At 46.0% G+C, this 23,908-nt stretch overlaps 1 protein-coding gene across 2 annotated transcripts in view; it reads left to right on the top strand.

The window, feature by feature from the left end:
* The window catches only part of PDE10A (phosphodiesterase 10A), a 1,332,617-nt gene that overhangs the window by 1,031,576 nt on the left and 277,133 nt on the right, over positions 1 to 23,908 (top strand). For both annotated transcript variants that reach the window (XM_069235310.1, XM_069235309.1), the window contains exon 17: positions 3,045 to 3,200. In XM_069235310.1, coding sequence (XP_069091411.1) covers positions 3,045 to 3,200 — 156 coding nt within the window. The remainder of the gene's footprint in view (positions 1 to 3,044; positions 3,201 to 23,908) is intronic.

Raw genomic sequence — 23,908 nt, 5'->3', positions numbered from 1 at the left:
CATCTCTCCTGTCAGAAAATTTCACAGCTAGAAGTTCATCACTATGCAAGGCAATGCACTGTCCCCTCTGAAGCTTTTTACATACAAGCTCTTTAGGGTAACCTTCAAGGTTGAGGCGGATTGTGCCACAAGTAACAATGTCCACTTTGAACAAATCCATTTAAGAAATGCACATCAGTGTAACCTACGCCTACGCATAAATGGTGACCTTTGATAAAAAGTCTTCTACCAAGTTCCCACACAATTTTCTCACCGACTCTGAAAGTGGATGGCACAACCAGGGGGGTCAATAGAATCCCGACCAGTGTATACCCTGAAATTGTAGACATTTCAAGTACTACTCAGACAGCAGGTACCTCTTAATTCCATAACATGCGCTCTTCCTAGGTATGTAGTGCCTAAAAACCAAACAGCCCTTCAACGGGGCCAAAGACTCATCCACAGCTATTTCTTTCCCTGGAACATAGATTTCTGAAAAGCAGTCTACAAAATGATCAAGGACAGGCCGAATCTTGAAGAGACGGTCACAATCAGAGTGATCCCATGTCAATGCTGAAGCATTATCAACAAAATGCAGCATCTGAAGCAGAAACAAATACCAATCACTACTCATGGTTGCAGGAAATATAGCCATTGCCATCAAGGGTCTAGTACACTAATATGAGACAGAGACGGCTTCCTTATTGCGCCCATCGAAAAAGTTAAATCTTAGAACTACTTCAACTCATCCAGATTTGCTGGCTACCTTTAGAGCGGGGCTTGAGTTTGGCACTGTTGTCCCTCAAATACTGTTCAGCATACAAATGAGTCCGTTCAACAGTCTTCATCCAAAAATACATTGTGCATAAATAATTGATAGAAATGTATAGGCAAAACAATTTCACTAGTCACTCTACAACCTATGACGCAAGTAAAGGCAGAAAATACAGGCTGCTCCTTCTTTGAGGCAAGCCAGATTTCAGAACTTTCAATGGCTTCAATCCAGATCCCTGTTGCTGCCCTCCTCTAAAAGAGGCTCTGCTTCTGCACTGAGTGATTTCATATGATTCCTCTCAGACCGAAAATTTGCTGCCAGAATCTTAGACTTCCTCCTCTACCTCTGATGCAGACTCAGTCTCAGAACCATGGTCAGGGCAAGAGTCCAAAAGCAAACTAACAAAATGCTGAACAGTAATCCTGCGGCTTGCTGTAATCCTTACTTTTATTAGTAACACAACAAAACTCAACAATAACCAACACTGTGTGAAATAAGTAATAAATAAAGGGTGGCTTTATCTAACAGAAAGTACAACTACTGGCATATAGTAATGTGGAAGGAAAGTCAATCAGTACAAAGCACACAAAGACCTGTATGCTCAAAAAGGATATCACTCATTTGCCAGAGACAGCTAGGTTGAGGGTCACCTACCTATTCTGCACAGACACAGCATGTACCAACGATATCCCACTAGAAAGGAAAAGCAAAAGAAAATCACATACAAGACAACACAATACGCATCTTGCACATATCCAAAGGAAATTTGACCCACACAGAAACGGAAGCTAAATATGCTGCAGTTATTACACCATTAAAAAAAAAACATTCATGCAGGGCAATGATACTCATTTGAAGCAAACAGTACAAAAAGCGTTTTCTTACCAAACACATGCAACTACACAAACACCATATCTACCACTGCCAAAACAGCAAGGGGGAGCTGCCACCAAGGAAATCAAAAGCTTTGCACTAGAGTAAGAGAGAAATATAACATTAAGATCACAAATGCAAATGATGTCGAGAAAGAAAAGATTTAACATAATAAAACACAATGAGTCTGCCCTTGGGGTAGATCAGCATCTCAAACCTCCAATCTGCCCCCATAAGGGACACAAAACAAAGGCAAGAATTTGACACCCTCGAGGGGAGTGACCTTTATCTCAGCTAAACACCAATACACACACACCACCATCCAAATGCCAGCTACAGACATCGCCAGCTAGAAGCTAGTCAACCCACATGGTAAGCGAGAAGCCAGTCGACACACACTGCCAGCAAAATTCCCAGTTTGAACACACCATCATCCAAACGCCAGTCCACACATACTGCCATCGAAATGCCAGTCACACACATTTCCAGCTAGAAGTCAGTCAACATTCACCGCCAACCAGCAGCCAGTGAATACACACCTCAAGCAAACTCTTGAGTTTGAACACACCATCAACCACAGTCTAGTCCACACACATCTCTCGCCAAATGCCAGCACTCACACACAGCCAGTCAAACACCAGTGCATGCAGACTGTCAGCCAAACTCCAGTTCTCACACACATTGAAACTTTCCCTGGTGTCTAGTTGTTTTCTGCACCTGTCCCCCCCCCTTTTTGCAGGTAGATGAACCTAACAATACGGCCAATCTGCCCCCCAGGCTGGGCGAAAATCTGCCAAAATATTGTGTCAATAAAAGGGAGCAACTCTTGCCAAAGGGTTCACTCCCGACATATAAATATAAAACTCCCTGCTGCTTAGTGGGTTTCTGCCCCCTTTGGGGCAAATGGACCAAAAAATATTGCTTATCTACCCCTGGGAGGTGGAGGGTTTTCCACACACAAAAATAAAGTCTCTGGTGGCCTAGTGGATGTGATCACAGCCCCACCCACGATCCCACATCAGGAATGCACTGCAATGGGACTTTGGGGGAATGTCAAAAATGTTTCCTTTTGCCCGGTGCCTCTTTGCCTTCCCCAAACAGTACCGTGAGGAAAAACTCACCCAATTCCTCAGAGGGACTGGAAGCAATAGGCTTCCCGTGTGTTCCGGCGTCTTTTGATGGCACGCCAACGTCATCAGATCACCATGGGTTGTTGCTGGGGATGGCAGCTGATGGTGTAGAATATTCATTATGGGTTATTTTCCCAAGACGTGTTTGTAAGAAAGGGAGTCTTGTCCACTTTGGGACGCATTTGGAATACATTATTAATTGTTGAGAGTTTTGACAATTGTGGTTAATTAATTGCCTTATGACAGTCTTTAACAGGGAAAAAATACTCTTTCTGTTTTTTTGATAGCGTAAAGGTCTTTTAATTGCTTGTCTGTGTCATGACTTGGATCACAGGGGATACAGCAACACCTATTTACAGAAGTTTGATCACCCCCTGGCAGCTCTCTATTCCACCTCCACCATGGAACAACACCACTTCTCCCAGACTGTGTCCCTCCTGCAGGTAAGGCTACTGAAGTTGTGATCAGGAAAGGAATAGTGCACGACAAAATCATGGTCATGTTCTTTTTGTGGGTATATGTTTATATAAAATGTCAAGGGCAAATCTAATGTTGAGAATCATTGTTAAATTATTGCCTTGTCCCTCCGCTTTGTCACAGTTACCTTGTGAGGTAAACCCACCCCTGGAGATGGAGACTTTGGGTGTCATATAAATGTTGTCGACCTCCACCAATAAATGATTTTTCCTTTCTCCTGTTGGATGGAAACACTGTGTCATAACAGTGGCCTGAGTATATTTCCAAGCATGCAGAAATCCAGAACACTAGTTGTTGGTGTTTTTCATTTCAGATAATATAACGAAACCCTGAAGAAAGGGTTGGGATTTACCTTGGGCGGTCCTTGCAATTAGAGATTACATAGTGGCAGCAGAGACATAGTCCCCACTTCTCATTGATGAATACCTCATCTTCAGCCTCACATATTTCTGCATCAGCAAGAGGTGCAAGAGCAGATATTCCAAGATTTCCCTAGAAGATTTTCTCGAAGTCTAGACAGTTACCTTTGGTGTATTTGTACCATTCAGTGGAATTCACTGTTTGTGTCCCCCCCCCCCCCCCCCCCAATGCCTGGCAATCGGATGGATTTCCTAGTGCAACAAGCCAGCTTATTAGTCTGATCTGCTCAGGCATTCTGTGGGAGGGTAAGATCCAGGCATTTGTTCACACTGAAATCTATAGAATTTGGGACTGAAATGGAAAACCCTTTTCCAGTGTTATCTCTCTCTTCTCAAGCTCCACGGAGAAAGGCTGCTCTTAAGGAAGAGATGATACCATCCTGAACAAGTATGCCAATAGCCCTGTTAACTAGAAAGATGGATTTTGTAATTTATCCTTTTGGCCCCCAAGCCTTTCGATAATTGTGCAAAGTTCTAATTAAGTTCCTGCAATTCACCACATTCTGGGGGCAAATGATTCCAGTGATAATTTCCTTCAGACTTTCAGAAGGTTTTTTTTTTTAATCAATTCCTTTGATGTCATGAGGGGACTTTATTAAAACAGTTGATTTGGAACTTCTCTACTTTATACACTTATAAGAAAATTCTGACTGATGTATATTTGCTTTTTGTTTGCCCAAAAAACACTTTAATTTCAGGCCAGCCAACTATGCCATTTGTGTTCACAAACATTCTAGAGGTTGCGGATAAGACTCTCCATTGTGGTGTTAACATCCCCATTTATATCTGAAGCTGAACATTATACACCCCCTGACCCAGACTGTTAGACCTCTCATCCTCCGGGTGGTCTTACCCCAGACATTTTGCCTTTACCTCCTGTTTTGTTGCTGCATCGTTTTTTTGACCTAGGACTCTGAGCACTTTAACACTGCTAACCAATGCTAAAGTGCATGTGCATCTCCCCTAAATATAACATTGGTGTATCCACAATTGGCATATTTAATTTACCTGTAGGTCCCTTGTGAAGTGGTATACCATATACCCAGGACCTGTAAATTAAATGCTGCTAGTGGGCCTGCAGCACTGATAGTGCCACCCACCTAATTAGCTCTGAAAAATGTCTCAGGCTTGCCTCTGCAGAGCCTGTGTGTGCAGTCTCGCTTCCACCTCGACTTGACATCTAATACCTCTTGCCGAGCCCAGAACTCCCCCTTTTCTTATGCATAAGTCAACCTTAAGGTAGGCCCTAGGTAGCCCATAGGACAGGGTGCTATGTAAGCAAAAGTCAGGATTTGTATTTTTAAGTTTTTCATGTCCTAGTAATGAAAATCCCCTAAATTAGTTTTTCATTACTGTGAGGCCTGCCCCTCTCATAGGCCAGCAATAAGCAAATAAGCTGCAATTCCCGATCTGTGAGGAGTAGCTGCATCATGTTTAGTACCTTTGGAATGGTAGTACTGTTAGACCTGACAGCCTTCAGGTGGTCATCCCCCAACTTTTTGCCTGCCTCCCTCCATTTTTATGACACTGTTTTTGCTGGTTTTAGGACTCTGCACACATTACCACTGCTAACCAGTGCTAAAGTGCATATGCTCTCTCCCTTAAAACATGGTGACATTGGTTCATACGCAGTTGGCATAGTTTATCTACCTGTAAGTCCCTAGTAATGTGCACTACATGTTCCCAGGGCCCTTTAGATTGAATGCTATTAGTGGGCCTGCAGCTCTGCTTGTGCCACCCACATAAGTAGCCTCTTAACCATGTCTCAGGCCTGCCATTGCAAGGCCTGTGTGTGCAGTTTCATTACCACTGTGACTTGGTATTTAAAAGTACTTGCCAGGCCTTAATCTCCGCTTTTCTACATATCGGTCACCCCTAAAGTAGGCCCTAGGTAACCCATATGGCTGGGTGCTGTGTAGGTAAAAGGCATGACATACAACTGTGTGTTTTATATGCCCTGGTAGTGGAAAACTCCTAAATTCGTTTTCCACTGCTGTGAGGCCTGCTCCTTTCATAGGCTAACATTAGCCTAAGTAAAACAAGCACATGTACATAGGTTAGTGCCTGGTGCACACAGCCTTCTATGTTATGTAGAAACTGTCATGCTGAGAAAATAGGGCACAATAACTCAGGCCTGCTTTCAATACTTAGTATGTGCTACGTAGAATCTTTGCCCTGGTGGAAACTTTAAGCAGGATCAGAAAACTTGTGTGGAACATAGTGTCATCTGCATACAGAGTTACTCTTCAATACAAAGATTTGTAACGGTTTCAGTACCTCTACACACTTATGATGCATTGGAAGCACATGCATTTTGTAAACACTCATTAGTTGAACACAGGCTGGACAAAATTATGAAGTAAAATGGTACTTACCATCACTATGTAAAATAATAAATTGACACTCATTGGATGATGTCATAAATGATGTCATAGAAAATGTCATGAGTGATGTAATATGTGAGGTCATAATCAGTGCGTGGCTGCAATTTATAGTTAGCTCTGTGAATTTCTGTGTTTTTTCTGTTTTTTTTAGTTCAAAACTTTAATGTTTTCACTCGCACATTCACCAAACTATATTGTTACTTTAACCATTAGTTTTTCCAGTGAATATATATATATATATATATATATATATATATATATATCCATCCTTTCATTCTCCATCCACTGGGAGCCCCCAACCCTGCAGGGCGGCCTCAGTTTACAGGGGACAGAGCATCCTGTGTATAAGCAAACCCTCCAAAAGAAACACCGAAGCCTGATTCACCAGAAAATCACTGCTTTTATTTCAAGTGGCAGCATTTCATTTCTTTTTTCTGTTTACAGAGTATGCTCTGTCCCCCGTAAACTGAGGCACGGAGGTGAGCAAGGGAGACGGCAAGGGTACTTGTCTCCTGTTGAGGATTCATGCATCTAAAAATGACTGAAAGAAGAAACGCTACTTAGCAAAAATACAGGAATCAAAAGTTTTAAATAAGATGCATTATGGGACTTGTATACTTATGGAAGTCACATGCTTACCTAAGAATATTTTGCATACCAGTAAGGCTCACTTGTGATCAAGGCTGATTAGAACAGCCGAAACGCGTCAGAAAAAAAGAAAAGAAATGCTGCCACTTGAAATAAAAGCAGTGTTTTTCTGGTGAATCAGGCTTCGGTGTTTCTTTTGGAGATATATATATATATATACTGATATGTATAAGCACAATATTGATATGTATATGCACAAAACAGGAAGCTGGGAACTGGGTAATTCCCATGTATCTGATAGAGACAACTAGCTGCAGATTCCTTATCTTAGAATTCTCCCCAGGCGTCAGACTGGATCAGGAAATGTTGTCCTCAGCAGTACCTCTGCGTGTCGGTAGATGGCGGCAAGCGACTCCGCAGCGACATTGTCCCCGGACATGTCGTCAGCGTAGCTCATATATTCCCTCCTCCGACGCGTTGACGTTAGTTTTCTTCTTTTCTGCGCAGCAGCGCAGATCCGGTGCCTCGATTACATCAGGCCCTTTTGGCCTTTTCTGCCAGACGTTGGGTACTTAGTATTTCTTTCTACATACGTCATAGTCTATATGCCTTCTGGGTTTAGGCCCTGTGGATCCTGTTCCCGGCAAATGTCGGCCACTGATCTTCATTCGTGTGTTTGTGGTGTCTGGGTTCTCATAATGACGCTGCAGTCTGCGCTGTCTGCCATTATTTGAAGCTGAAGTCTTTGAGGGAGAGTCGCATGAAGCTCCTTGAGGCGCGTGCAGACAAGTCCTCTTCGTGCCGGCATCACACTCCGCCTTCGTTTTCATTGTCCCGGGAGCGCTCCAGGAGTCGCTCTCGGATGGTTCCGTCGACCTCAATTGGACCCTCGGCGTCTCAAAGTAAGTCTTCCCAGGCGCCTGCGCGCTCTTTGGCGTCTCCATCTCTGCGCTCTCGTCCTGTGGAGTCCGCCCGTGTCGATTATGCCTCCCCCCCAATCCCCCCACCATATCCCAGCACCAGACTATGCACCAAATGCGACGTTATTATGCGTCCCTCCATTCTACCTTTGGTCCTTCCCCTCCCTCTGGAGCGCCTTTGGGCCCTATGGAGGTGGTGAGTGTTTTGGCGGGGTCTTATCCGGCTGTTTCCACCTGGGTGCCTGCTCACATGTATCGGTGGCAATGCACGGCCTCGTGCGACCTCAGTCTCCCTCGCCTGATCCTCTTGTCCGAACACCCATCACGGCGCCTTTGGACCAGTTGACTCCGCTTAACGCGCCTATATTGATCTCTCCGGAGTCGGATGACGCCGCTTCCGAGGAAGCTTCCCCCACTCGACATCTGACTACGTCGCCAGTGGCGCTGGAGAATTTACATGAGACTTCTGTGCTGGGTCCACTTCATGAGCCTCTTGCACATCCTCATACTCCCCTTTTGGGGCCCATTCCAGGTTTATCCTGGGATTGGGTGCTTGATTTGGGGACTGCTAGTGGTCTTGACTCCTCTCCAGCGTCTAGCCTGCTGTCGTCCCCTGGATTGACGACAGAAGCCAGTACTGCATTTGCAGATGTTTTGAGGCGGGTGGCTGATGTTTTGACTTTGCGTCTTCCTATGGTACAGTTGTCTACTGATCCATTGTTATCTTTTGATCCAAATCAATCCGACACTGAACCTGTTCTGCTGTTTTGCAAGGCTCTTTACGACATACTTGTAGGTGTCTGGAATCAGCCTGTCTCTGGTCCTTCAGTCGATTGTTCTATTTCACACAGGCATCGGGCGGCACAGGAAGACCCCTTGTGCCTTTGCCACCACCCTACTCCTTGGGGGTTTGTAACTCAAACTGCTTTAGGCGTTCCTGCTCTGGAGCAGGTTCCCCCCTACTCCACCGCACAGGGATTCTGAGCAGCTGGATGCTGTTGGCATGTGTATTTTCACCTCTTCCAGTGCTGCTCTTTGTTCTATCAACACTGCCTGTGTGTTGGCCCATTTTTCCCTTGCGCTTTGGGACCCTGTGGAACGTTTACTACCATCGCTTTCTGACGATTTTTGCCCTGCTGTGACGTCTTTGATCAGAGATGGTCAACAGGCTGCTCGACTTGAAGTTCGATCCGGTATGGATTCTACCGATACCATTGGACAGATCATGGCTGCTTCTGTTGCCATACGTCGCAGGGCTTTGGCTAGCGGCTTCCAACTTCTCTCCAGTGCGAGATGCTCTACATGATATGTCATTTGATGGTAAGTCACTTTTTGGGGCGCACGTAGATTCTGCCTTGCGTCGTTTCTGTGATTCCCATGGTGGGGACTATTGTCCTTCCTTTTTTAGCACACATACTCTTTTCTTGCGACTATGTGTTCTTCTTAGGTGTGGGTCCTGTTACATGCTCACCCCCTTCTCCCTAGTTTGTTCTGGCGTTTGCTACGTTAGTTCGGTCGCTTCAGACTCGTTTTATTTGGTAGTACTTTTGTACTCTACATTGGATATTTGTGCGCTTCCTTTGGTGCGCACAGCGCTATTTCTATGGTGCTGCTTCTATCAGCGGAGAAGTGGTTCCAAGCCATATCTAGTTCCTCAGCTGGAGCAGGCTCCTCTGTACAGGGGGTTGATTCCACAGCCATATTGATATGGTTCCACCATATTTATCACTGTGCTTTCTTTGAGAGTTTCAACTCTCCCTTTCGCTTACATTCGGTGGTGCCGTGCCGTGATTGGTAGTGTCTCTACTTCTGAAGCAGGCAGAGTGCCCACTTATTGTTTGGTCAACTTTTTGGCGGATCTTCCGCCTCTGCTTGGTCTTTTCGTACCACAGTTCATGGTTTTCATTCTTTTGTACTTTCTGCCAACATTGCCTCTCCTTTGGTTTACCCTAGGCATTTTGCCTTTCATCTCTGTTGCTAAGAGATTAGGTTGGACATTCGCTCTTTGAGTTTTTGGTGGTAGATGCTGTTTTACGCATTTCTCTAGTTTTATTCACCATGTGGATATATATTGTTTACTCCTCGGGGAGATAATTCTTGCTTACGTTTCGTAGGTTGTTTCACCTCTGGTGTTCCTTCTTAGTCTTCTGTCTTCTAGGAAGGTTTCTTTTCCCATTCTTTCAATAGGCTCTTCATTTTACTGGTTTTCCTCTACTACAGGCTCATATATGTGCTTGTTGCTAGTTCCAGTCTCTGTATTTTAGGGTGTTCTTCGTTCTGTCATAACCACTGTTGCTCACATTTCTTCCAGGGCCATTATGCCCAGCCAGCTCAATGATTGTGCCTTCTACCTTTCAAGGCACTGGCTTCCCTGTCACAGGGGTTCTGTGCTTCCCTAAAATGTTAAAAAAGAAAACAAGAATTATTCTTATGTAGTACTGTACTGATACTGTACACTTCATTAGGGGGTACTTTCCTCTATTTCAAATTGTTTTCTTGCCAGCTAATTTCTGCTCATTCCTGAGCTAGATCGTCCCTGTGCTCTTGTTCATGGGATCTTGCTTTCCTTTCAGCAGGATGTTGTGTTTTTTTTTATCGTACTCCCTCTTCTTGAGGCAGCGCAGGTCCTCTTTTTGGCCTTTACTGAGTATCCTTTATTCTTGGATTTTATGCTTGGCACCGCTTTCTCCAGTCTCCCCTCCCACTTCCATAGAAGGGATATGGTGCTACTTCCAATACTGGCTTCTGCAGGTTTTTACGACTTGCCTGGTGCCCTTTTTTCCCCTCGCAGTCTTTGTTCATGGTGATGGCCTGAGGGGTGGGGGGGGTGTAATATTCTTTGTTTCCTGTTGTTGGTGTTCCTTCTAGTGTTTTGGTATTTTGCTGACAACAAATAGTTTGGTCTGTGCATGCCACTAGGGTTCCTTCCCTAGTGTTTCTTATCTGTTTGATCATTGCTACTTATCATTGAGTCTGTCAGACCCATCCTAGATGCTCTATCCTTCTGACTCTGGATTAGTTCTGTGTTTTTCTCTTACGGTTGGTGTTGTTCACACCTTCCATGTTTCCTATTTTTCTTCCTTGGCATGGGCCATAGTGGTCTATCAACATCTTTTTACGTCCTTCAGGACCAGGTCACTGACACTCACTTTTTTCAGACTTTTGTCTCTTCACAGGTCTCCGCTTCCTTGTTCTTCCTACCTTCATATTCCTTATGGGGTGCCATGATTAACTTACTTTGCGGTTTCAAGGAGCTCTAGCTTGGTGGCTAGGTCCACTGCTTTTGGTGCAGCCAGCTACCCCTCTATAGGGGTTCAAATCTCACCAAAGCTGTTACATATTAGCAGGCTCCTTTCCATTATTATCTGTGCTTTTTGTGGCTCAGTTCTTTGGCTTCCTTGGTAGGTGGTTGATAATTCTGACTTCAGTTCCCCTGTCAGATTGTTTTCTGGCATTCAATTTTGCTCTGAGTCCACATAGGAACGTCTGCTCCATTTACCTTGTTGTTCTAGTTCTGCTTCAGAGCTCTCGCTCTTTCCCCTTCTATCATACTCTGCCTGGTGTATATCTCTGCACTTTGCACATGCACAAGGCCTTGCTGGTCTCTCCCGTTCTGTTGTCCCATTTGGGCCTGGAGTTGTTTTACCGCCCCTTCTGAGCCTACTATCCTGTCTGTCTGTATTCTTTCAGATTCTTCCTTTGCTTCTCTAACTGTTGTACTCTCTCTTTCTGACTGTGAGGTTATTGTATGTCACGGTTATGCCCATCTTTCTACAGTGGCTCTTCTACACGTTTTATGTCACGTGTGTTTTATTTTCTGGTGCCCCTTACCAGGGTTCCATTTCATCATCCTGCTGTTTTTTGCGCAGTTTTCACTCCCCTAGGGGGGGGTTGCTGACTCGTCTCCGGTGGAGGCTTTTCCTTACCAGCCATGACTTAGCTTTTCCCCGGTGGATATGCTGTTCATTTTCTCATATGAGTCACTTATGTTTTCTCTGGCCCACTCTGTCTCGAGCCTGGTTATTCCTCTGTGTTACCAGGTTGTTCTTTGCAAGACTAGTGTGGTCCGTACGTGTCCCTCCACCAGGGGTTTGGAATTGCTTGTGTATCTAATTCTAAGATAAGTAATCTGCGGCTAGTTGTCTCTATCAGATGGGCAACTTGCTTACCTTCAATAACGCCTTATCTGGTAGAGACACAGACTAGCCGCGATTCCTTATCGACCCATCCATCCTCCCTGCTTAAGAACTGTGTACTCTTCAGTCTCACTCAGGGTGGTTTTGAGTGTTTTGTAGTTCTGCTACGTCTCAAGACATATCTTTCAATTTCTGGTTGGCACATAGACTGTTACGCTGTTTTTTAAATCCATTGGTGGTTTCTCTGTGGCTCCCTGTTGTTCTGCGGCTTTAAGTCACCGAACAAACTGACGTCAGCGCGTCAGAGGAGGGAATATATGGACTAAGCTGACGTCATGTCCGGGGACGACGTCGCTGCGGAGTCATTTCAGGCCCTTCTACCGACGCGCAGAGGTACTGCTGAGGAAAAAAATTCCAGATCCAGTCTGACGCCTGGGGAGCATTCTAAGATAAGGAATCTGCAGCTAGTCTGTGTCTCTACCAGATAAGGCGTTACCGAAGGTAAGTAACTTGTCCTTTTGGTAGAGAGCAGCTCCTTTATATGGAACACTCTGCAACAACCTGACACTACTCGCCTAAAATGTCTATTTTTCTATCACAGATTTTAAGCATAGGAATATCACAATGCTATTGTCTCTGATTTAAAAAAAAAAGTGAGAAGTCCTTTTGCCATTTTTGCAGCAAATAAATTTTAAGCATAGGATTAGCAGGTACCATCTATGCCGAGCGCAAAATTGACAAAAGCTTTTTCCCATTCATGCCCACAGTATTAGCAACTTGCTGAAAGGCAGCCGTATCATTGCGAGTGCTAGGAACATATGTGCAACACAGATACTTATTCTTAATTCATTCAGTGCACATAATAATGAAACACAGCAGGTTTTCACTGAACTCACAGCTTTGCTCACATAGGTTGCCATTATTTTAAATTATTTTCTTTTGACAAATATTGACTATCTGCTTGTGTAAGGGTGCAAGTCTGGCCGAAAAATATAGCCTGGAATCGGAAAAACTCTGTGTACTGGTATCTGTCACACTTGACACTTCTACATATATGTGTGCGTGTATATAAATATATCACAGAAAAAACAAGATTACAGGGACTTTATAGTTAGGTTCCGGGTTTACACACAAAACCATAGAAATTCAGCAGTTATAGTTATATCAAGTAAGTATTACTCGTGCCCTAAGGTAACTATAACTTGTCCTCCTTCCGTGCACAGTTTTCTAAACAATAATTTCAACACAGATGTTGCTGTTATATTATCAGTGATGTTATAGAAGATATCATGAGTGATGTAATATATGGGTTAGTTAGCGGTGCATGGCAAGGACTTGAGTTACAGTTACTTGAGAACTATAGCTGCTCAATTTCTATGGTTTTGTGTGTGTAAAGTCTGAACCTGGCTATAACGTCCCTGTAACCTTTGTTTTTTCAGTGAATTTCTATGTTTTAATGCTATTGCTTAACTGTAATGTCCCTGTAATCTGGGTGTGTGAGTGTGGTTGTGTAAGTGGTTGGTTGGTTGTGTGAGAGTACATGTGTGACTGGCCGTGTGTGGTGTGAGAGTGGGTGTGTAAGTGCTTGTGTGGGTGGTTTTGTAGGTCTGTGACTGGCCATGTGTGTGGGTGTGTGAATGGCTGTGTGGATCTGTGAGTGGTTGTGTGGGTTTGAGTGGCTATATGAGTGTGTAAGTGGGTTTCGGGGTCTGAGAGGATGTGTAAGTGGCTAATGTATGTGGGTGAGAGCGTGGTTGTGTGGTTCTTTAAGTGGGTGTGTGGGTTTTTTGTATTTTTTTTATTTGTGTTTTTATAATTGGGCTCTGGATCCACCAGAATGCAGGGTGGACCCCCAGATTCTCGCATCCTCAAAATAACTTTTTGGGGAAAACTTTGTTTCATGAGGGGTACCTCACAGGACCTCCGCCACCCCCCCCCCCGCCCCCCCCCCCAAAAACAAAATTCCTATGGGGGTCAGGGTATCTCTTCCCTGACCCAGTCTATAATTTTTACATTTTAGTTTCCCCACTGGGAACCGAGTCCCATATAAATATATATATTTATTACCTACTGGTAGTCGCCAGTAGGTGTTATATTTAAGACCTAGTTTCCATAGGAAAAGGTTTTTTTTTTGTTTGTTTTGCCAATAACTTTGGTGCTAGTAGACGAATCTACACAAAACTTTCAAAACAAAAATGACAGTCTGTTCAGCTGCTGTCTTGAACATTTCAGGGTGATCCGTCTAGCGTGAGATGGTAAAACAAAAAGGGGGGCTGTCCCAAAACGCATTTTCCCCCATTCATTTTCCCATAGTGATTTCAGTCTGAACCACTGAACAAAATTGCACGAAATTTGGCAGGAAGCTAGATTCAGGTATGCAGATTGTGCTTTTTGTGATTTCGTGTAAATCCATTCATTAGTATGAGATATTCAAGGGGATAAAATATAGATATCTAGGGACGGGGATCCTCCATGGATCCAATTGTCCCCGTGCTGATGTCTAATTGGCTGCAAACATTTCAACAAGAAAGGGGGGGATTGGGGGGGTCGTGGGGGGGGATGGGGAGGGCGTGGGGGGGGCTGGGGTGGGGGGGTCGCTTGCACAGCCCCACTCCCAAATCTTTTTTTTTTTTTCTTTTTTTTTTAAATGGAGCCCTGAGGGGGGTGGTGGGGTCTGTGTGCCCCTCACATTTTTTGTATTATGTAGCTTCTGGGAGGCGGTCCTAAGGGCCCGTGCAGCCCGCTAAATATATTTAATGTTGCCCCCTTTAAGCTCCAAACCCTTTTCCCATGCATGGGTTGTGGCTTGGTGTGCAATGGGGGTTGTGCACAAAGGCTGTGAATGGCGAAAGGATTGGTGTAGTTATAGGGGTAGAGCGTGGCCAGGCCCTGTGGCCAACCTCTGCCGCACACAGCCAAAGACTGTGCGTTTGTGCAAGGTTAGGTAGTTATAGGGGGGTTGGTAAGTTGGGGCTACAGGCCAGGATTTGAAGCCAAACACCGCCGCACATGGCGGAAGACCATGCGAGGATTTGGTTGTGTGGTTATAGGGGGTTGTCCGAAGAACTCGGTGGTTGGATTAACATATAGCAATTAAACGTACTTTACGTTACAAAAAAAACTAGAAATTCACAGAAAAAACAAAGGTTACAGGGACGTTATAGTTAGAAAACAGAATTTTGGAGAAAAAAAACCCCTTAGAAATTCACTTGCGCCCTCACCCATGCACTAATTACCCCAGCTATTACCGCACTCATGACATCTTTTATAACATCACTAATAGCACTGTAACATTTGCTGCTCGAGTTATAGTTACAGGTGAATTTCTATGTTTTCTTTACGTTTAAAATGTGAGCCTAGCTATTAAGTCCCGGTAACCTTTGTGTTATTTAAAGTGAATCTGTATGAAGCTGGCTCTCTATATGCTACATCAAAATGAGATGTAGTGTGCACAGAGTCCTTTGGTTCCAAAGAGGCTTAACAGAGGCTAAAGTGGATAATACTAATGCTCTCTTTTGTGGTAGTGTGGTCGAGCAATTAAGCTTACCAGAAGGTAGTACAAAGCATTTGTTGTACACACACAGACAATAGAAGAGGCACATACTCAATGACTTAACTCCAGACTAATGGTTTTTATATAGCAAAAATATATTTTCTTAAGTTATTTTTAGAACCTCAAGATTCAAGTTGCAGGTAAGTACTTAAATAGTTTCGTATTTCACACATGTATCAATAGCACTGTGTTTGAAATCAAGAAGTTATACAGTTTTTGAAATACTTGGCAATTATCTGTTTTAAAACTTGGCAGTGCAATTTTCAGAAACAGTTCCTGGGGGAAGAAAAGTTAGATCGATTTGCAGGTAAGTACAACACTTACAGTTCCAGTCTCCAGGGGTTAGTAAGTCCACAGTTCGGGGTTCAAGTTAACCACAAACACCCACCACCAACAACACAGGGCCGGTCGGGTGAAGAGGTCAAATTGTAGACAAAATTAACATGGGCTCCTATGGAGATAGGGGGTATTTGGTTTCAGATCTGCAGGCAGATAAGTACCCGGGTGTTTGGAGGGCAGACCTGGGGGGTTTAGAGGAGCTCTGGGGGGGCCACAAGTAGGCACCAAACATACACCTACAGCGGCGCTGGGGCGACTGGGTGCAGGCTGCAAACAAGATGTCGGGTCTCCAATGATTCTGTCTGAGGAGACCCCGGGGGTCACTCAGAGGCTGCAGGTGAGGTCCAGGAGGTCATCTTGGGCATACCACAGGCTGGACAAGGCCTCCTACTGAATGTTGCTGCACTGGAGGTCAGGTTCTCCAAAGCCTGGGGGCTGCGGGTGCAGTGTCTCTTTACGCGTCAGATATCTTAGTCCGGAGCTTTGGTGGTCAGGGGGGTCCTTGGGATTCCCTCTGCAGGTGTCGTCGTGGAGGGGTGGAGAGGTCAACCCAGGGTGGGCATTTGCTCAGAATCACCTCTGGATCCTCTCTCGCTGGTTGGGCCTCCTGGTCATGGGCAGACATGTGCAGAGTGTTTAGGACTCACGCATTCGGAGTGGGGTTGGAGTCCTTGGTTGTTGTTTCTTCTTTGGACAGGGCCGCTGTCCATGGGACTTCTTGGTCCCTTTCGGTGCAGGGCAATCCTCTGGAGGTCACTGGTCCCACTGGATGCGTTGCAGTGCTTGTGCAGTTTCTTTGAAGCAGGAGCCATGCAGGAAAGGCTTGGGCCAAATCAGTTGTCTTCATTTTTCGCTCCTGGGGGTTTCAGCTTTGCATTCCTTCGAATGGTCGCCAGGAATCTGATCAGCTGAGTTAAGGGAGGCCCTTAAATCCTAGATTTAGGGGTCAGAGGGCAGTAGCCAGTGGCTACTGTCCTTGAAGGTGGCTACACCCTCCTTGTGCCCACTCCCTTTGGGGAGGGGGACAGCACAAACCTAATCCTCTTGATCCCTGTCCTCTAAACCAAGATGGAGGATTCTGCATGGAGGGTGTCACCTCAGCTCTGGACACCTTAGGGGTGGTCCGGGCTGGGATGGTCACTCCTTCCTGTTTTCCCTAATTTTCCCGCCAGACTTACCGCCAAAAGTGGAGCTTTGTCCGGGGGCAGCCAACTCCACTAGTTGGAGTGCCCAGGGGCACTGTAACCTGAGGCTTAAGCTTTTAAGGCTCACTGCCAGGTGTTACAGTTCCTTCAGGGGGAGGTATGAAGCTCCTCCAGCCAGGACAGGCTTTGTTTCTTACCACAGAGAGCACAAAGGCTCTCACCCCATGTCGTCAGAAACTTGTCTGAAAGTGGCAGGCTGGCACAGACTGGTCAGTCCTGCACTTGTAGTTTGGCTAACATACAGGGAGCATCTCCAAGATGCCCTCTGGGTGCATTTTTCAATACATCCCACACTGCCATCAGTGTGGGTTTATTGTGCTGAGAAGTTTGATACCAAACTTCCCATTATTCAGTGAAGCCATTATGGATCTGTGAAGTTTGTAATGGCAAACTCCCAAATCGGATATTCAATATGGCTACACTGCACTTACAGTGTCTAAGAATGGACTTAGACACTGTAGGGGCAGATTGCTCATGCAGCTACCTCCTCACCGCTGATATAGTGCACCCTGCCTTAGGGCTGTAAGGTCTTACTTATGCCACAGGCAGTGGTGTGTGGGCCTGGCACCCTGAGAGGGTTGCCATGTCGACTTCGCCTTTTTCTCCCCACCTGCACACACAAGCTGCAAAGACAGTGTACATGTGCTTGGTGAGGGGTCCCCCCCTAAGGTGGCATAATACTTGTTGCAGCCCTTGGGGACCTTCCCTAACCACAGCCCCCTTGGTACCATGAGTACCTTTTACAAGGGACTTAACTGTGTGCTACAGGTGTGCCAATTGTGAAAACAAAGCTACAGATTTTGGGAAAGAACACTGGTGCTAGGGCGTGGTTAGCTGGATCCCAGTACACTTTCAATCAAAGTTGGCATCAACTCTAGGCAGAAAGTAGGGGGGTAACCATGCCAACAGTGGCAATTTCCTACAGAATGTTTTTTAAATTCAGTTTCCTAACTATACTGTCCCTGCAACTTTTTTTTTTTTTTTTTGTGAATTATAGATAGACCGATTGATTGATAGATCTAGATCTGTATAGATATGTACTTATATATAGATGGGTATTTGTGTGTGTGTATATGTATATATATATATATATATATGGATAGATATAGACATTACATAGTGACAGTCGCCACTAGGTAGTTCTAGTTTGGATCTAGTTTCTATTGAAAAAGCATTTTTTGTTTTGGCACCATTTGATGAATCTTCACAAAATTTTCCCAAAAAAACGGTGGTCACTTCAGCTGCTGTCTTGAAAGTTTTGGGGTGATCTGTCAAGCGGTGACCGAGAAAAAGGGGGGGGGGGGGGGGTCCAAAATGTGTTTTCCCCAGTCATTTTTCAATAGGGATTTTGAACAGCGATAGCACCCAAACAACTGGAAGGAATTACACCAAGTTTGCCAGAAAGGTAGCTCGTGGTCCAGAAAGAGCCCTTTTTGTTACTTGGTGTAAATCCACTCAGTAGTTTCAGAGAAATTAAAGACAATCCAAATTTGTATATGTAGGGGCGCGAAGGCTTCGCAAACTCTCTCGATCTTGTACTGAGATCCGATTGGCTGGCAACGTTCCACAACGAAGGGTTGGCAGCCATGTTGCTACTTGGCTTCAGCCAAGTCCCAGAAAAAAGTGTAAACAAAAAACAAAAGAGGCTAGGGTCGAGTCACCCCTGAACCCTCAGCTCTGGTGCTGAGGTCCCAGAGGGACCACCCCAGAGCTAAAAAGCATATATATATATATTTTTTAAATCATTGCCGCTATTCACAGCGGATCTGGCAATTTAAAAAAAAAAAAAAAGCAGAGACTTCCTTTCTTTCTTATTCTGAAGCCCCGGGGTGGGCTAAATCCCAGGGGCATTCCCATTTTAATGTGTGGGGGTGGAGGGGCTTGCCGGCCTCCCTGCTGCCCTGGGGACCATCAGCTCCCCAGGGCAAAAATAATTGTGTGCGGCCCGCAGGCCTAGGCATCGCCACCTCCCCAGGGCTTCATACTGATTAGATGCAGGGTGCCTCACGGCAGCCCCAGGAACCTCCACCTCCCCGGGGCTTAAATCTAATATATGTGGGGGGGCCATGCGTCAACCCCCCCTACTCCCTTCCCCCGCAGCACCGGGGACTGCTACCTCCCTTGGGGTTTAAAGCAATATGTCGCCCTCAATGGGGGCGTTTTGGGCAGAGGGTCTGGTGGTTGGATTAACCTATAGTAATGAAAATGACTTTGTTAGAAGAGCCATAGAAATCCACTCAAAAAACCAAAGGTTACAGTGACGTTATAGTTAGGCTCAAATTTTAAACGTGCCAAACCATAGAAATTCACCTGTTATAGTTGGTTATCTCAAGTAACTATAACTCGTGCCTTAAGGTAACTATAACTCGCACCCTTGCCATGCACTCCCTATTCCCCCCATGATTTACTGCACTCATGACATCTTTGGTAACATCACCAGTAATTTCCATGTAATATATGCAGCAAACATTTTTGAGGAAAAAATTGTGCATGGCGAGGGCGCAAGTTATAGTTACCTTAGGGCACGAGTCAGTCAGGAGGTTAGTTCTGACTACCACAGTGGGCAGCTCTAAGCACAGGACCTCTGCCACTCTTCTCACCAACATTGAGTAAGAGGCTCCCTCCTCCATAGCCACGGTAGGAGGAGAAAGCATGCCAGCATCAGGAGAGGTATCTAGACCACTGGCTTTGCCAAATCCCTGAGTGCAGTTCAGGATCTTCCAACTGGAATTCTATAGAGTCAAGGGGCCCTTCACTCTCTCACCGTATCCGTACCCATTATGTTACGTCAGAACCCCTTTTGTCCTTTATTCAAGCCCTCACTGATCTCCTACTGGGCGTGTGGTCGAAACCCAGCACAGGGGCTCCTGTCAACAGGATATTTATCTGCCGCCACAGGCCTGTACCTAACGACCCTAAATTTCTAACCCAACACCCTATGCCTGAGAGCTTAGTCATCCAGGCTTCTTCATATTCTGGTGCATTCCCATCTTCATCCCCAGGTAGGGAATCAAATAGACTGGACTAACTTGGGAAGAAATTGTTCTCTTCCTTCAGTCTGCCATTGCAGTCCGTAAATACTGCATGCTTTTTGGGCCACTATTCCCATACTTTATGGGCTACGATTGTGCAGGTGCTGCCACAGACCCCAGAGGAGGCCCGGGCAGTCTTCTCCTAAGCTGTTGCTGACGGAAGATATGCAGCAAAGTTCACAATACGTTGACATGTCCGACTCACTAGGCAGATCGGTTGCGTCGACAGTGGCATTGAAGCGCCACGCTTGATTGAGGACATCTGGCTTTTCGGGGGATGCCCAGCATCGCTTACGGACATGTCCTTCAGTGGCACCCGTCTCTTTGGAGACAAAGCAGACTCAGCGCTCAATCGCTTTAAGAAGTACCAGGCTACGCCTTGGTCAATTGGCCTCACAGCTGCTCCTTGCGCCCCATTAGTCCGGTTTTCTCCCCTTTTGTGGCTACGGAAGGGGCACCTGAGCGGGTCCATTTCCCTCTAGCCACCATGCCGTGAATGCTGCCCAGCCTCTGTGTTGCGATTGGACGCGGATCAAACGTGCCCGTGGATCAGGGAACCAGTGGTCGGCCCAGTCCACCACCACCCCTGCTGAAGCCTCCAAGCCTTCCTAGTCTGTCATTCCATCCTGGACAAGTTGGAGGCAGGATTCGCATGCGCCACTAGGAATCCATCACAACAGACAAGTGGGTTTTGCAAATAGCCCGAAGGGGCTCCCCTATCCCCTTCGAGACTACCCCTCCAGCCATACCACCATCCGACGATCTGATGATGTAGGATTACTTGGCACTTCTCTGCGAGGAAGTTACGGCTCTCTTGTCCATGGGAGGCTTAGAGAGGGTCCCTGTGCCAGGAGTAGGTTGTGGTTATTATTCATACTATTTTCTGGTGCCCACAAAAGGACAAAGGCCTACGCCCTATCCTAGACCTCCATTCCCTCAATCTCTTCTTTAAAAAGGAGAAGTTCAAAATGCTCACTCTTGCTCAGGTTCTATCTGCCCTGGAGATTGAGGGGACCATTACTTCCACATGCCTGTCCTCTGCTCACAGGCATTACTTGTGGTTCGTGGTAGGTCACGAGCACTTTCAGTTTACCGTGTTCCCCTTTGACCTTACCAGCACCCCTCAGGTGTTCACAATAGTGATGACGGTCGCAGATCATCTGTGCAGCCTAGGTGTTTTAGTCTTCCCCTTCCTCGACGACTGGTTGTTGAAGGCGGGCTTGCCACAGTCTGTCGTCCCCCACCTCAAGACTACGGTGAACCTCCTGCATTTGCTGGGGATCCCTATAAACATGCCGAAGTCACACCTGACTCCCTCACAGACACTCCCTTTCATCTGAGCTCTTCTGGACACAGTGTAGTTTCGGGCCTATCTTCCCGAAAGCAAGTCTAGGATATTCAAGCTATGATACCGATGTTTCAACTTCTGTCCTGGGTTTTGGTGAGAATGACAGAGGCTGCTACATTCTGCTGGTCACACATGCCAGATGGCATATGCGGGCTCTGCAGTGGGACCTAAAGTTCCAGGGGGCACAGCATCAGGAAATCTCTCAGACATGGTCCAGATCTCAGAGGAACTGCACTAGATCTGCAGTGGTGGCTTTTGAATTGCAATTGGATCAGAGGCAGATCCCTCTCCCTTCCTCAACCAGATCTGACAGTGGTGACAGATAAGTCACTCCTGGGATGAGGCGGCCACATGGGGGGAGGCGGAGATCAGAGGTTCCTGATCTCCAGTGGAGTTCCGAGCTTTACATCAGTCTTTCGGAGCTCAGGGCGATCAGGCTTGCATTGAAAGCATTCCTTCCCTCTCTCAAGGAAACTGGTGCAGGTGTTCATGGACATCACCACCGCCACCATGTGGTACAGCAACAAGCAGGGCGGTGTTGGGTCATGGACCCTTTGTGAGGAAGCTCTACGTCTCTGGACATGGCTGGAATGTCAGGGCATATCCCTGGTGGTTCAGGATCTGGCGGGCTCTCTGAACGCCGGAGCAGAAAAACTCAGCAGTCAGTGCATGGTCAATCACCAATGGCATCTCCATCTGGAAGTGGGGCAAAGTCTCTTTCAGCAGAGGGGAGAGGCTTGGTTAGATCTGTTCGCCTCCGTAGAGAACACACAATGTCAGCTGTTTTGAATGCTGGAGTTTCCAAGGTGGCACTCGCTGTGCGATGCTTTTCATCTCAAGTGGAACCCAGGCCTCTGATACACCTTCCTGCCAATTCCACTTCTTCCCCGAGTTCTCAAGAAGATCAAAAACAATCGGCCCAACCATTTCTTGTGGCTCCGGACTGGGCACGAAGAATATGGTATCTCATACTTCTGAGCATGGCCATGGATCTCCACTCAGTTTGCCTCTTCAGTGGCAGCAGCAGGGTACGGTTCTCCACCCGAACCTGTCCAGTTTCTGCCTCTTTTCGGGTAGATTGAGCAGCAGCAGTTGACAGATGCTGACCTTCTGCCCTAAGTCTGCATTGGTATCTTGGCAGCCAGGCGGCCCTCCACCAAAATGGTATACGACTGTCCTTGGAACAAATTTGTGGCATGGTGTACCAACAAGTTTGTTGATCCCCTCTCTGCACCTCTGTCTGAGGTTCCTTTGTTTGTCTTCTCTCTTGACCAGTACGGCTCTGCTGTGGGCACTCTTAAAGATTACCTGTCTGTATTCTCTGCTTTCCTCAGACTACCTTATCAACCTTCCCTGTTTAAATCTCCCATTGTTGGAAGGTTTTTCAAGGGTCTTACCCACATATTTCCACCTACCACGCTCATATTGCCCCAGTGGGACATGAACTTCGTACTCACCTTATGTGTGCTTCCTTTTAGCCCCTTCATAATTGTCCTCTATCGCTTCTCACTTTAAAGGCAGCCTTTCTTATTGCCATCACCTCTGCACGCACAGTGAGTGAGCTGCAAGCTCTTTCTTTGAAGCCACCCTTTTTCTCTGTCCATCCTGATAAAGTGGTGCTTCGTACCAGGGCCTTTTTCCTCCCTAAAGCAGTCACGCCCTTTCATGTAGGCCAATCTATTACCTTGCCTACTTTTTACGTACCCCCACATCCTTCTCATGAAGAGACGATACTCCACCATCTGGATCCAAAAAGAGCGTTGGCGTTCTACCTCAATCGTATCAAATACGTCCGGGTGGATGATCAACTCTTGGTTGGTTACGTGGGCACGCAGAAAGGATAGGCAGTGCAGAAAAGAACCATCTCTCGATGGGTTGTTCTCTACATCAAAATGTGCTAAGCTTTGGCTAAGAATCAACCCCCTGAGGGTTTGTGTACTCACTCCACCAGAGCAATTGGTGCAACCACTGCGTTAGCACATGGAGTTCAATTCCTGGCAGCAATGTGTCCCTGTACACGTTCACAAAACATTGCTGCCCCCATAGTCAGGTCCATAGGGACGGGTACTTTGGCCGTTTGGTGCTGCAGGACTTCCTAGTATAATCTTGGTTCACAGACCCACCTCCGGGGATGGTATTGCTTGGGTGTCTAAGGTAAGAAATCTGCAACTAGAAGTCTCTATGAGATGAACAAGTTACTTACCTGCCGTAATGAATTATCTGGTAGAGGCATATTCTAGTTGCAGATGCCTTTGTAGGGAGAAACTCTGTCATTTAGTGGGTTTGTAAAGATTTTGATTAGCAAATTCGAGGGCATTATTAGGCAGGCATTCTAGAGCTCCAAGTTGGTTGATTATGCATGTCTTTCCTGTACAGCAGTTTCAATATTTTTTCATGATACATGGGAAATTTGGCACCTGTGCAAAGCTGACATAGCAAAGAAACTCCAGATTTACATCCTTCTTGCAAATATTTAGCGCCTTCAGGTTGGCTGTCATTCTAAATACTTTAAGCAGGTAGTATGTGTGCTTTAACTACCTCACACAGGCACATGCCACTTTTTCTGCAGGAGCCAGCCATATGGAAGTAAGTTGCATGTGGAATATTCTATCACTTGTGAAAACGTCCTTTCCTTCCTTTCCATTGCAATCTTTTTCTGTCCAAATAATAGGGCTTGCTATAGTGGCTGCCTGTCACATGCAGGGCTCTCTTCTTGGGCTCTCACCCAGCTAATATGTGGACAAAACATT

This window comes from Pleurodeles waltl, chromosome 5, assembly GCF_031143425.1.
Source record: "Pleurodeles waltl isolate 20211129_DDA chromosome 5, aPleWal1.hap1.20221129, whole genome shotgun sequence".
Lineage (NCBI taxonomy): Eukaryota > Metazoa > Chordata > Amphibia > Caudata > Salamandridae > Pleurodeles > Pleurodeles waltl.
This window is presented reverse-complemented; position numbering and strand designations above follow the sequence as displayed.